The 12,673-nt window shown below is 17.5% G+C and overlaps 1 protein-coding gene across 1 annotated transcript, besides 23 other annotated features; it reads left to right on the top strand. All coding sequences in view use genetic code 6, as the record gives it.

The window, feature by feature from the left end:
• Window positions 1–1,012: 1,012 nt before the first annotated feature.
• Window positions 1,013–1,041: a microsatellite.
• A 295-nt stretch (window positions 1,042–1,336) lies between these two features.
• Window positions 1,337–1,413: a microsatellite.
• Window positions 1,403–1,462: a microsatellite.
• Window positions 1,421–1,519: a microsatellite.
• Window positions 1,445–1,519: a microsatellite.
• Window positions 1,445–1,608: a microsatellite.
• Window positions 1,552–1,645: a microsatellite.
• Window positions 1,552–1,657: a microsatellite.
• A 627-nt stretch (window positions 1,658–2,284) lies between these two features.
• Window positions 2,285–2,334: a microsatellite.
• Window positions 2,335–5,033: 2,699 nt separating this feature from the next.
• Window positions 5,034–5,093: a microsatellite.
• Window positions 5,034–5,108: a microsatellite.
• Window positions 5,109–7,070: 1,962 nt separating this feature from the next.
• Window positions 7,071–7,115: a microsatellite.
• A 173-nt stretch (window positions 7,116–7,288) lies between these two features.
• Window positions 7,289–7,313: a microsatellite.
• Window positions 7,314–7,619: 306 nt separating this feature from the next.
• Window positions 7,620–7,663: a microsatellite.
• A 1,267-nt stretch (window positions 7,664–8,930) lies between these two features.
• IMG5_178880 (hypothetical protein) lies at window positions 8,931–11,185 on the top strand (the record flags this gene model as incomplete). The annotated part of the gene is made up of 8 exons (XM_004027604.1): window positions 8,931–8,933; window positions 9,390–9,395; window positions 9,623–9,682; window positions 9,725–9,846; window positions 10,140–10,208; window positions 10,274–10,459; window positions 10,529–10,706; window positions 10,850–11,185. The coding sequence occupies 8 exons, from the start codon at window positions 8,931–8,933 to the stop codon at window positions 11,183–11,185; spliced, it is 960 nt and encodes a 319-aa protein (XP_004027653.1).
• Window positions 9,061–9,114: a microsatellite.
• Window positions 9,401–9,451: a microsatellite.
• Window positions 9,407–9,436: a microsatellite.
• Window positions 10,461–10,523: a microsatellite.
• Window positions 10,687–10,750: a microsatellite.
• Window positions 10,701–10,778: a microsatellite.
• Window positions 10,720–10,776: a microsatellite.
• Window positions 11,186–11,189: 4 nt separating the features above from the next.
• Window positions 11,190–11,287: a microsatellite.
• Window positions 11,288–11,939: 652 nt separating this feature from the next.
• Window positions 11,940–12,008: a microsatellite.
• Between the last annotated feature and the right edge of the window lie 665 nt (window positions 12,009–12,673).

The following is a 12,673-nucleotide window of genomic DNA, read 5'->3' as shown; positions in this document are numbered from 1 at the left end:
CCCCTTTCCTATCATTTGGATTGTTTTCCGGCTTATTTTAAGATAAAAGCACCCTTCGAGGATTTTTATTCGGTTTAAATTTATTTATAGAATAATTCTTGTGTTTAGTATTAAGTTTATCCCTCTTTGACTGTAGATGATGTAAAAAAAGAACTGGCGAAATTAGATCCGACAATTAATGTGAATTCTTGCTCTTTTAATAAAATTATTAAGGGCAGTTTAAATAAAGGGGTAGGGAGTAAATAAACAGAAAATAATTTAATTCCTTTATTAGATGAGGATAAATTTGGTTTATATTAACCCGATACGTAATATGTGTTAAAAAATATAGAAGAAGAGTAAGAAAACGAGTGGTTTTGGCCTTTATAAGGGGATAATGCATTCACTATTGAACTTATTTTATAAAAAAAAGGGGAATGTCATCGAAAAATAGGGACAGGGATTAATATAGAGTACGAATGTAAGAATGTTCATTGTAGTTTAAATAGTAAAAAAGCAATAAAAAATATAGGAATAGGTATTGAAGATTTGGCTGAGTATATTAAAATAAAATGTTTGTAGTGTAAATCTAATTCGGCTTCTATTATACATTAAATCGCGTTTTTTTAGTGCAAATTCGCCTATACTGGGCTAAAGGATTTGGTGAAAAAATATAAATAAAAATGGGGATTCACATATTAAAATAATTCGATTAAGAATTAGATTAGAGAGAGGTTCTTTAAAATAATTCGCATAATCATTAAAATTGGACGTATTTTTTAGAAAGCTAAAACTGGAGTAGATTTAAATTATATACGAAAAGAATTAAAACATATGAAAATGAAGAGCTTATTCATTTTTTATAATAAGAAGATTTATCTAATTATGCACTTTGTGGCGTTTGTAGATAAAAAGTAGATAGTTCTATATAGTTTACGTTAGAATGTGGACATTAATGCCATAAAATTTGCCTAAATTTGTTACCGCCTGTTTTTGCTTAAATTAAATGTCCTTTATGTGTAAAATTTGTATATTTTTATTTTATTTTTTATTTTATTTTTTTAATAGAAATGATATTTTAGAAAAATTTTTGTTTTTTTATTTGTAGTTTATAAAAATAATGTGTGTGGAAGATACAAATGTGTTTAATAAAAAATAAAAATTAAATATAAAATATATTAATGTTTTTATCTTATTTATTTTAATTTTTATAAAAAAAAAAAAAACATATAGAAATGTTTCTATTAATAAAAGTAAAAAAGTAATATGCATAAATATTATAAATATAGAAAATAAAAAAAAATTATTATACAAAAAAATTTGTTAATAAATAAATTTCTTTAAAATAAAAATTTAGTATATATATATATATATATATATATATATATATTTATATATTTATATATTTTTATATTTTATTATATCTATATATATTTTTTTCTATTTTATATTTATATTTTCTATGTATTTCTATATTATTTTTATATATATAGTTTAATTATTTCTATATTATTCATATATATAGTTAATTTATTTCTATTGTTTTATTATTTTAATATACTTTTATTATTAATTTAAATATAGTTAATATACTTCTATATTTTAATATATTTAATTTATTTCTATATTTAAATATAGATAATTTATTATCATAATTTAAATATAGAAATTGTATTTTAAATATTTTTATGAATATAAAGTATTTTTACAATATAATTTATATATGTTTACTGACAATAATACTTCAATTTTTTTTTTGAATTAACATCTATATATATATACAATTAACAAATGATAACAATATTTATCATTTAATCAACTAAACTTCTATAATTATTCTAAAAACTATTTAATTTTTTGATTATGCAAAGCTATATCCTCTTCAACTTAGAAAGAATTCTTTAAGTTCTAATTATTTAGTGCTTTTTACTCTAGTCTTTATATATATTTGGTTAAAATATTTATCCAAATATGCGATTAAAGATTAAACTCAATAATTTTATTAATTCCATCAATTCCTTAAAAAATACCGAGTTAGTTTACAAAATTTAAACAATTATCCTATAAATATTTACTACATATATAGTTTTTTACCAAAATATTAATGATATTACTTTATTTAATAATAATAATTTATTCTAGTATTATTTTTAAGCTTTTATATAGTTATATTCTATCAAAATTTATCTAAAGAATCCACTTAAAATCTGTATCTAAAATATATTATTTGATTATTTAAAAAGCCTATAATAATTAACAAAGTTAGGTCATATTTTCTAATTAGTTTTAATTTTATATTTATATGTTCTATTATATTATTTAGTTATTTTATTCTATATATTAATCTATTATATTTAGACACTAGGGAGGAATATCTATACTAAAATAAAGATTTTTTTTAAAGAAAAAATGACAAAAATTCGTGTATTTAGCAAAAATATTAAAGAATTTGTCATCTCCTATATGTATTTTATTCGAAAAAAAATATTAAAACATCAAAATAGTGTTTTGGGTATAATATAGACGGTTATTTAGGTAAATTAATGTAGTAATCATATTCTCAAATTAATATTTTGAATACAAAAGTGAATTTTTATAGGCTAATATATCTAAATAATGTAAATAAAGTATATTTTCGAAGCTTTTTTGATTAAGAAAGTTATTAATTTAATCTAAAAAAGAAACGGAAAGTCTACTTTTTAATAAGAGTAATTGGCTTGTTTATTTTTGTGTAATTTTTGATTGATTATTGTAAAATTATTAATCTATTTAGTATATTTTATATATATAATTGAAATTAGAATGCTCTTTTTCATATATAGAATGTAAAAAAGTTAAAATACTATTAATTTTATCTTCTTATTAGTATTATATTTAGTTAAAATTTATTTGGAATTCTTTTTCGGAATTTTAATAAAGAAAAAAAGAAGATAAAGTTAGAGCACATTGATTGATTTTTATTAAAATGATTTCTTTTATTTAATTGGTTATTATAGTTTTTATATATGGAAAAAAAGTCCGAAAATACTTTATAATATAGGAAAAAAAGGGATTTATTAATTCTTCTTATATATTCGATTATTAATTTTTAAAGGAAGGTATTTTTTATATACCGGAAGACCAAAAAGATAGAAAAAGGAGCATTTTTTAAATTGCATTTAAAATTGTGGAAAAATCTTGTTTTTTTAAAAAATATTTTCTTGATTTAAAAAAACTTAATTTTCATTTTCGAAAAAATGAATTATTTCTTAAAAATTGCTTTAAATTTTCCCGAAAAAATCGATTTTAAAAAAAATGTTTTAATAAGTTTCAATAGAACAGACTTTTTCACATATTCTGTATATTGAATTTATTATATTTATTGTGTTTTATATTTGAGGAGAAATTCCTTTCAATTTCTAAGTTTAGTATTGATTATATTCTTATATAAAAAAAAGTTCGTTTTATTTATGTTTTTCAATTATATCCAAGTATGTTTTCAAAAATTAATCCTTTTATATATTTTGGATATTCATATATACTTCTTTATTAATTTAGTCTATTTTTTATATCTATAAGTCTAAATTTAACTCGATTTATTATAGTTTTTAGGTTACTTTAGGGAGTTTTATATAATTTAGGTTTATTAAATTTTTAGTTTCTTTTAGTTCGGCAAGAGTTTATTAAATGGTTTAATAGAATTTTTTTAAAAAGGGAAGAGAATTTTAATTAGTTTAGACATAGTTTTCTATATTTTTTATACTTAAATTATGGTTTTGGATTTAAGGGATGATTTTTTCGTTAAAATTATGGTAAAATTTATCATAAGAAATGAAAAAAAGGTTAAAAAAATAGAATTTATTAGTGATTTTTTAATAAAAATGTATAAAAATTTGTTCTAAAACTTGAAAAAAGTAATGTTTTTAGAGATTTTTTATATTTTTTTTAATCTTTTTTTTATTTTATTGGAAAATATGGATTTTTTCTTGTATTTGTGGTAATTTTTTTGTATTATTTATGAAAAAATCATCCAAAAAATTCTGAATTTCTAAAAAGTCAATTTTTATTTTATTTTTTATATATATAAGTTAGTTTATTTATTCAAATTCTTTTTCTATTTACATTTTTACATTTAAAAAATTATTCATTTTTTAGTCTAAAACTTCAATTTCAATTGAAAATTAATCCCCTATTTAAGAAAGAGAGTAATTAAATAAATCATCTAAGTCTATATTTTATGTATTGTTAATAAAATCAAATAAATTTTGGACTTATTTATGAAAAAAATCACTTTAATTATCTATTTTCGAGTATTTTTTATATTATTCGTATATTTAAGTTAATTCGTTTAAATAGGAAGTTGATAATTCTTCAAAATTTTAAGCTTTTTTTACTTTTTAGTATTGTTTTGTGGAAAAAAGGATGATTTTTAAAATATTTTGGCATTCGTTTTACATATTTTTAATTTTTTGAAAAACATTTTGAAGTTATAATGTAATTAAATGGTATTTTTCTTAAAAAAAACTAGCCTTTTTACAGATTTCTTTGTTTATTAAATTTTAATAGTTTTCTATATTTAAAAAAGTAATTTTTTATTAAAAGTTTTGGAGCAAATTTTAAACAAAAGTTAATTTTTTATTTTTCGATTGTAAATTTTGCCTTATTTATGTAACTTTTTCTTCTAAACTTTAATAAAAATCTCTCTTTTTTATTTTTTCAGAAGATAAATTATCTTAAAATACGTCATTTAAAATAGCAAAAAGTTCTAAATTTTAAGGTAAAATCTACCCTTAATAAAACTAAAAATGCTAAATGGAGTTTTTTTATTCAGTTAAACTTTGATAATCTTTTTCAATATTGAGAGTGTTTTCGGACATAATTGAAGAAGATTCCCTTAATTATAGAAACTATACACAATTAGAACTTTTTGGTTTATTTATTAATATTATAGGTTCTTCTTAAATTTCGTAATCATACATTTTTAAATGTATATATATAACGATTATTATATATGTATATATTTATAAATTTAAAAAAAAAAAAATATAAATATAAATAGTTATTAATATTGTTATTATATATATATAAATATATAAATATATAAATATATAAATATATAAATATATATATATATATATTTATATGTATATTTTTATTTTTTATTTTTTTTGCCCCTAGACAAAAACATAAATAATACATAAAAAAATATCAATTAAAATAGTCTTTTTTAAAAGAATGCAATTTATCATTCATTTTTAAATGTAATATAAATAATTCATATACTCTTTTTATAGAATCTTACATTTCTTATATAGTATTATCATTTATTCTATTTTATGAATGCTATATAATATCATTTACATATTCAAATATATTTCTTTCATTGTTAAATTATTTAAAATCTTATATAAAATTAAATAAAGATTTCACAAATTATTATGGATTTTCCTTAAATTACGAAACACTTTCATTTTTTATACTTTCAAGTAAAATCCCTACAAGGACATATTATTAGACTGGAGAAAAATAATTTAAACTAACAAGTATTTACATGAAGTATTATGAGTCTTTTAAAAGGTAAAAATCCCATGGTTCTATATGAATTTTCAGTTTTTCATATTTTTCGTATTGATTTTTCTAAATTTGAACCTCTTTTATCACCTAGTTCAGTTTTTTTGATAAATCGGCAAATAAATCATTCATCCAAGGCTATTTTACGTAAAAACCAGAACTTCTTAATTAAATTTTCGGCTTAATATTCCTCCAAACACCCTCATTTAAATCAAAGTTAATAATCTAATCGGCATAACTCTCGCTTTCCTTCAATTCCGTAGTATTTTCATCCTCATCGAAGACTAAAAATGAGGTAAAACTACCGTTTCCAAGACCAAAACTACCACATAGACTATGAATATCTTTAATAATATTCCTTGCTCCTCCAAGTGTTTCTTTATTAATGGCTTTTTCATATTATAAATGCTATAGATAATCATCTAGGAAAAAAATTATGTCTTTTCCTTGTTCTTATTGCATTTTTTTGGCCAAAGAACAGGCACTAAAAGCGGTTAAAAAACTGGAGTTTTTTGCTTCATTTTATAATGAAAAAACAACGAAATTTTCTGGAAATTCCTTTAGATTTTCGAATATTTTTTGGGCTAAATTAGACTTGTCGGATGTAAAAAATACACAAAAAGTGTTTTTGTTATATTGGAAATTCTATTTTGCAGTTTCGATACAAAAATGAGATTTTCCAGTGTTTTTTCGGCCTTTTAATATCACAAAATTACCTTAAGATATGGCTTTTTGGGACATATCAACTTATATATTTCCAGTATATATTTAATATTAGGAAGATATTCTAGTTTATCCAATTAGAGGTTTTAAATCAAAAATACTATATTAAATATCGCTTTCTTAATTTTCTATTTGTTGTTCTTTTTCGTTTATTAAATTGCCTTAGAAATCTATTATTTTGCCGAATTTTTAAATGGAATTAAATGCTATTTATAAACCACTTGTATTTAATAATTTTACTGGGATTTCTTCGTTTTCTAATTCACTTTCAGATAATAGTAATGCAGTTGATATTTTTTCGTTTAAAGTCAAAACTAGGCCTTTAGTAGTTCCATCTTCGGATTAAATTATGCTTTTTGGGGAGAGAAGATTCTTTTGGAAATTAGTAAAGTGTATTATGTCATTTTTTATTTAAACGATTTTACCAGTATAGGCGTTTTCGTCAATTTCAACAATTTTATTGTTGAAAGGATATTTTATAGTGGAAAATTTAAATTTTTTTATTTTATTATAATTAAATGCCTTAGTAAATATTTTCATGTTTTTTATTAAAATATATCTTTTATTTTAATTTAATTTCTATTTATTTTTATTTAGTAATTTAAGTATTAATATTAGACAAAAGAATATGGATAAATAAAATTTGTATTACAAATATTTATATATTTTTTGGTAAAAATAAATACTTTTGAAGTGGTACCATACATATTAAATTGAAGCTAAATATTAAAAAATTATAGTTGAATTAATAAAATAATTAAAATATTAAAAATAAAATTATTTTTCGATATAAGAAAAAAAAAAAAAATAAAAAAATAATATATATATATATATATATATTTATATTTAAAAATATATATATAATCAATTTTATATATTTGCTTTATACATTAATTTCTTATTTAATGAAATAATATGAATAATTTTTTTTTCAAATATAATTAATATTTTTTAAAACAAATTTATAATTTAAATATATTTTATATTTAATAATATAAACACATTAACTAAATTCATAAATTTTTTTAGAAAATAAATATATATATATATATATATATATAAATGTAAGATATTATTAACAAATAATTAATATAAATTTAAGAATTACTAGAAAACTAAGAAAGTTGGCATAAAAGATTACAAGGTATTAAATAACTCTAACAATCTATAATAACATATTCTAATAATGATTATTTTATTTAGAATTATCCAATATTATTCTCTTTAATAAATGCATAAGTAAAAAAAAGTTTCTAATATACATCCATATATATATAGTTAAAAGATTAACGTTCATCAATATAAAAAGAAGCATGTAGATTAATAGAAATATCTTCTGAAATTTTAAAAAATAAATTTGAAGTAGTTATAAATATATATATATATATATATATATATATATATATATATAAAAAATATAAATTATATTATAGGGAATGGCTTATAAATTTATATCAAAAGAAAGTCTTTTAAATACTATAAATTCCGGGAATAAAATAATAGCCGAAAACTCAAATTTTTGTATTTAAATTATATTAAAACATACACCTTCCTATATATATTTTAACTAATTAATTGATTAATTGTAATCTAAAAATATATTTGTTCGTTAAAAAATAAGCTAATATTTATTATATATACTAACACATCATATGTGTAAAAGTCAAATTGAAAAATATATGTAATAATTGATAAGTTATATAAAGAAATATATTCAAGATCCGAATTAAGAAGTTCGTTAAAATTTTAGGGAAATTTTTTTTTTATTTTTTTAAAACTTTCCTTAAAAAGGGGAAAAAATATACGAAAGTTTAGATCAGTCTATAAAGAAATTTGTATAAGATAGAATTTAATTTATAAAAAAATAATTCTAATATTTATAATAAACAAATTAAGTATAAAAAAAAAGAGCTTAGTCTTTAAAAGTAAGCTCAAATTTTAATAATAATAATGAAAATCAAATCTAAATGAAAAAAATGCTTGAAAATACACCTAAAAAATAAAGAAATTCGCCTAAAATATAAAATAATAAGCACAAAATTAGCTTTAATTAATAATAATATCAAAAAAGCATTCTTTTAGAGACAAATAAATAAATAAATTTGACGAAAAATGATTCTTTTAATAATTTAGAGTAAGAATTTGATTTTTTAATTGAAAAAATTTAATTAAATGAGAATAATAATATAAGTTATTAATTAGATATTTTAAGAAATTTATTAGAAAAAAATACTGAAAAATCTATATAAAACATATAATTAAATATATAAAATACAGTTATTCAAATACTAGTTGAAAATCTTTAGGAAAATAATTTTTAGGTTATTAGCAGTTGTTTAGACTGTTTTATTATTTTAATTAATAAAATGTGCTTTTTATAAATTATAGAGTAAAATCTAGAAAAAATAATTTATAGATTAATACATAATTTGATAGATGGAGAAGATATAGTATCATAAAAAGCGAATAATTTTATTTTTTTAATATCAGAAAATTACTAATAAAAACTTATTTTACCTATTTTAAAATGTGTGGAAAAAATAAACAAAAATATACCAAAAATATGCGTATTAGAAGTAATTTTAATAATTATAGAAAAAAATAGTTAGTTTATATAAAAAAATAAAGAATATATTAAATAAATATTAAATGTAATTATTATGTAATTAAATACTAATATGGTTAATCAATAAATAATAGATTTATGCTTTTAAATAATAAATGCATTAAAAAATATTAATTAAGAAGATACATAAAATATTTTACAAAACGAAAAAATAGAGATAAATTAATAAATATAATATTAGAAATAATAATAATAATAATAATAATAATAATAATAATAATAATAATAAGAATAATTATATATTTCAAATAAAAATATATTATTGTAACAAAATACTATAAAAGATTTGTATAATTTTGTAATTATAAATTATTTAAATAATAAAATTTTAATATAAAATATAATTAACTTAATATTATAAGAATTGATTTCTTATTTTATAGAAAATTCAATAGATTCCAAAGAAGTATTGATAAAAATATCATAATTATTATTTTAAACAGGAAATTTCTATACAAATATTAAATAAAATATAATATATAATTTTTTATTACTTTATTCAAAAATTTAGAATGATGTAATTATAAATATATATATATATATTATATATATATATATAAATAATTATATATAATTGCATTCTTATTTAAAATTTAGGATTTTTATTAATTTGACGAAATTATTGATAATATGATTAACTGTGTTCCTTAAAATATAATACTTTAATGTTTAATATAATTAATTAAGACTTAAAAACCACCTTTATTATAAATTTATATAAAAAAAATATCTATTTTAATATAGAAATTACAAAAGGATGATGCTATTGAAATATTTTAAGAAATAAATGATATTCTATAATAAGTATATTATCAATATATATATATATATTTATATTAAAAAAAGTCTGTAAATGATTAAAATCCAGATTTAAGGAAAAACGTAATATTTTGTCTTGTCGAATTTAAGCATTTATTAGAAGAAAGAATTGATATTTTTTTAAAATAATATTCTGGAAACTAATAAAAGTTAGTAGAAATATATATAAAGAAATTAAAAAATTAATGAAACTATATATTATTATTTTTAATTGTAAAATAATATTAATATATATATATATATATTTTAGAGATAATTTTTTTTTTTTTAGAAAATAAATAATAAAAAATGATTAAAAAAAATTTTAAAAATAATATTTATTTAATATTAATTATTTCCCAATAAATTTTATGTCAAAACTACTTCGAATTTTAGTATTTAAATCCAAAATAAAATACATTTATATATAAATTCGAAAACAAATAAAAAACAAAAAAAATAGCGCTAAAAACATTCCAATGCCCGAAAAAGAACATACAGGAGGTGAAGACGCATACTATGCAAACTCGAAGTTATTTTATATATATATATATTTAAATAAATAAAATAGTAATATAAATAATAATATAAAAATAGATTATTAGCTGTTGCAGATGGAGTAGGAGGATGGGCGAGATAAGGTATAGACTCGTCTTTATATTCGAAAGGTTTGTGTAAGCATTTATCTCAATTGCATAATTAAAATAAAAATAAATATTAAAATAATCCCAAATAACTAATAATTGATACGTTTCCATATGTATAATAAATAACTGGTAGTAGGTATATATATATATATATATATATATATATATATATATATATATATATATATATATATATTATAATTAGTACATTAGTTGTAATTACTATAAATGAAGAATAGAATAAAATTTTTAGTTCATATATAGGAGATTCTGGTTATTTTTTATACCGTTTAGATAAAAATAAAAACGCTTAGCTAATATTTGAATTCTAAGAGTAATAAAAGGCTTTCAATTTAACCTTATTAAGTAAAAATTAAATATAAGTATAAATAAATGTATATAAATATATATAATATATATATATATATATATATATTTATATATATATTTATAAAAAAAAAAAAATTATATATATATTATATACTTATTTACTTATATTGTTTATTTGTGTACATATAAATAAAAGCTTGGAATACATGAAGGTGGAAATTTGCCTGAGGATAGTTTAGAATTCGAACATGATTTTTAAGAAGATGATATTTTAATAATAGGATCAGATGGAGTATTCGATAATTTAAATTCTGAATAAATAGGTAAATTAGTCACAAAATACTCTCATTCATTGAAAAGATTGGCTAATGTTATTGCTGAAACATCTTTCGAATTATCATTAAATGAAGAATATGATTCCCCTTTTGCGTAAAAAGCTAGGGCATAAGGAATTTAATTTAATGGAGGTAAGAGTGATGATATAACAATTATTGTGGCATAAATAAAGAAAAAAAAAAAAATAGATTTATGAAATAATATAATATATTATATAATATAAATATAAATAATATATATATATATATATATTATATATATATAAAATTATATATATATATTAATATATGAATATATAATTTTTTTTTCAGTCTTCGTTATAATTATGAGTTAAAATACATGTTCTTAGAATTTAATTATATTTTATTGTTTATTTCTAGAATGTTTTCTTATATAGTTTTATTTTTGTATCAAGATCTTGAATAATATTAATATTATATTTTTTATTTTCAATATTTTATTTATATATTTAGAAAAATCATTTTATGTTTGCTCTATTTATTTAATTGATGCTTCGAAATCGTCAATTAATGATATTTTATCATTGTATTTAAGAATATATTGCTCTATATATTAAATTTTTGTCTAAAATTATGTAAATACACCATATATACGGTCTTCTTCGTCTGTTTTTTTACTTATTTGTATATATTTTTGGATGTTTTAGTCAATATAATCTTTCATTTGTTATTCTAATTAATTTATTTCGTCAGTTTATTGTTATTTGGCCTTTGTTTATTATTTAAATAACGATTCGACATTATATATTCTATCTTCTAGCCTCCTTAAACGAAATACTATTTGTTCTAAGAATTACTCTATTGATGATGAATAATTATTATAGTCATTTTAAGATAATAATACATCTAAAATATTTTCATTATTATTGCTCATATCAATATATTTAAATTTATAAAATTTTTTATATAAATAAAAAGTAAAAAATAATAATATAATATATAAGATAATATAAATATATATATATATATATATATATATATATATATATATATATATATTGATAAATACATTTTTATTTTTATTTTAATATCTTAAATAAATAAATAATATATATATTTATTTCTTTTTAAATGAACTAAAATTTTTCCTTTTTAATATAAAAGAAAATTTTACTATAAACTAATAATATTTAAATGAAAATTTTTTAAATTAGACTTTATTAATATGTCGAGGTTGTAAATTATTAATATCATATAAAGCCTATTTAAAGTAAAAAACAGATAATTTTTATCTTTTATAAGGTTTAATTAACTATGAAATACATCCAATTATACCTAAACTTGATTTAATATATATTTTTTGTCCTAATTGTTCGTAAAATATAGGCATTAAAGCCCATAATGCATTTTATATATATAATAATATACTAAAAGAGAAAAAAAGGCATCTAAAAATAGCTATATTGTCTTTAAAGAATACTTTAAATAATTAATTTGAGGTTTTTTTGGATAAAATAAATAAGTTTTTATAATTAAATATAACTTTACACCATTATGAGTTAAAAAAAGCTTCTTTATGTAAGTTTAAGTTTGATTAAAAATACGATTTTTGTTTTATTTTACATATATGTGAAGGTCGTGTACTTTTATTTAACTAAAATGGACTTTATAATGAAATCTTAAAAGAATGCTTCCAAATATCGTAAGGAAACATCCTTTTTATA

The sequence above is a fragment of the Ichthyophthirius multifiliis genome, assembly GCF_000220395.1.
Source record: "Ichthyophthirius multifiliis unplaced genomic scaffold scaff_1120509251306, whole genome shotgun sequence".
NCBI classification, from domain to species: domain Eukaryota; phylum Ciliophora; class Oligohymenophorea; order Hymenostomatida; genus Ichthyophthirius; species Ichthyophthirius multifiliis.
This window is presented reverse-complemented; position numbering and strand designations above follow the sequence as displayed.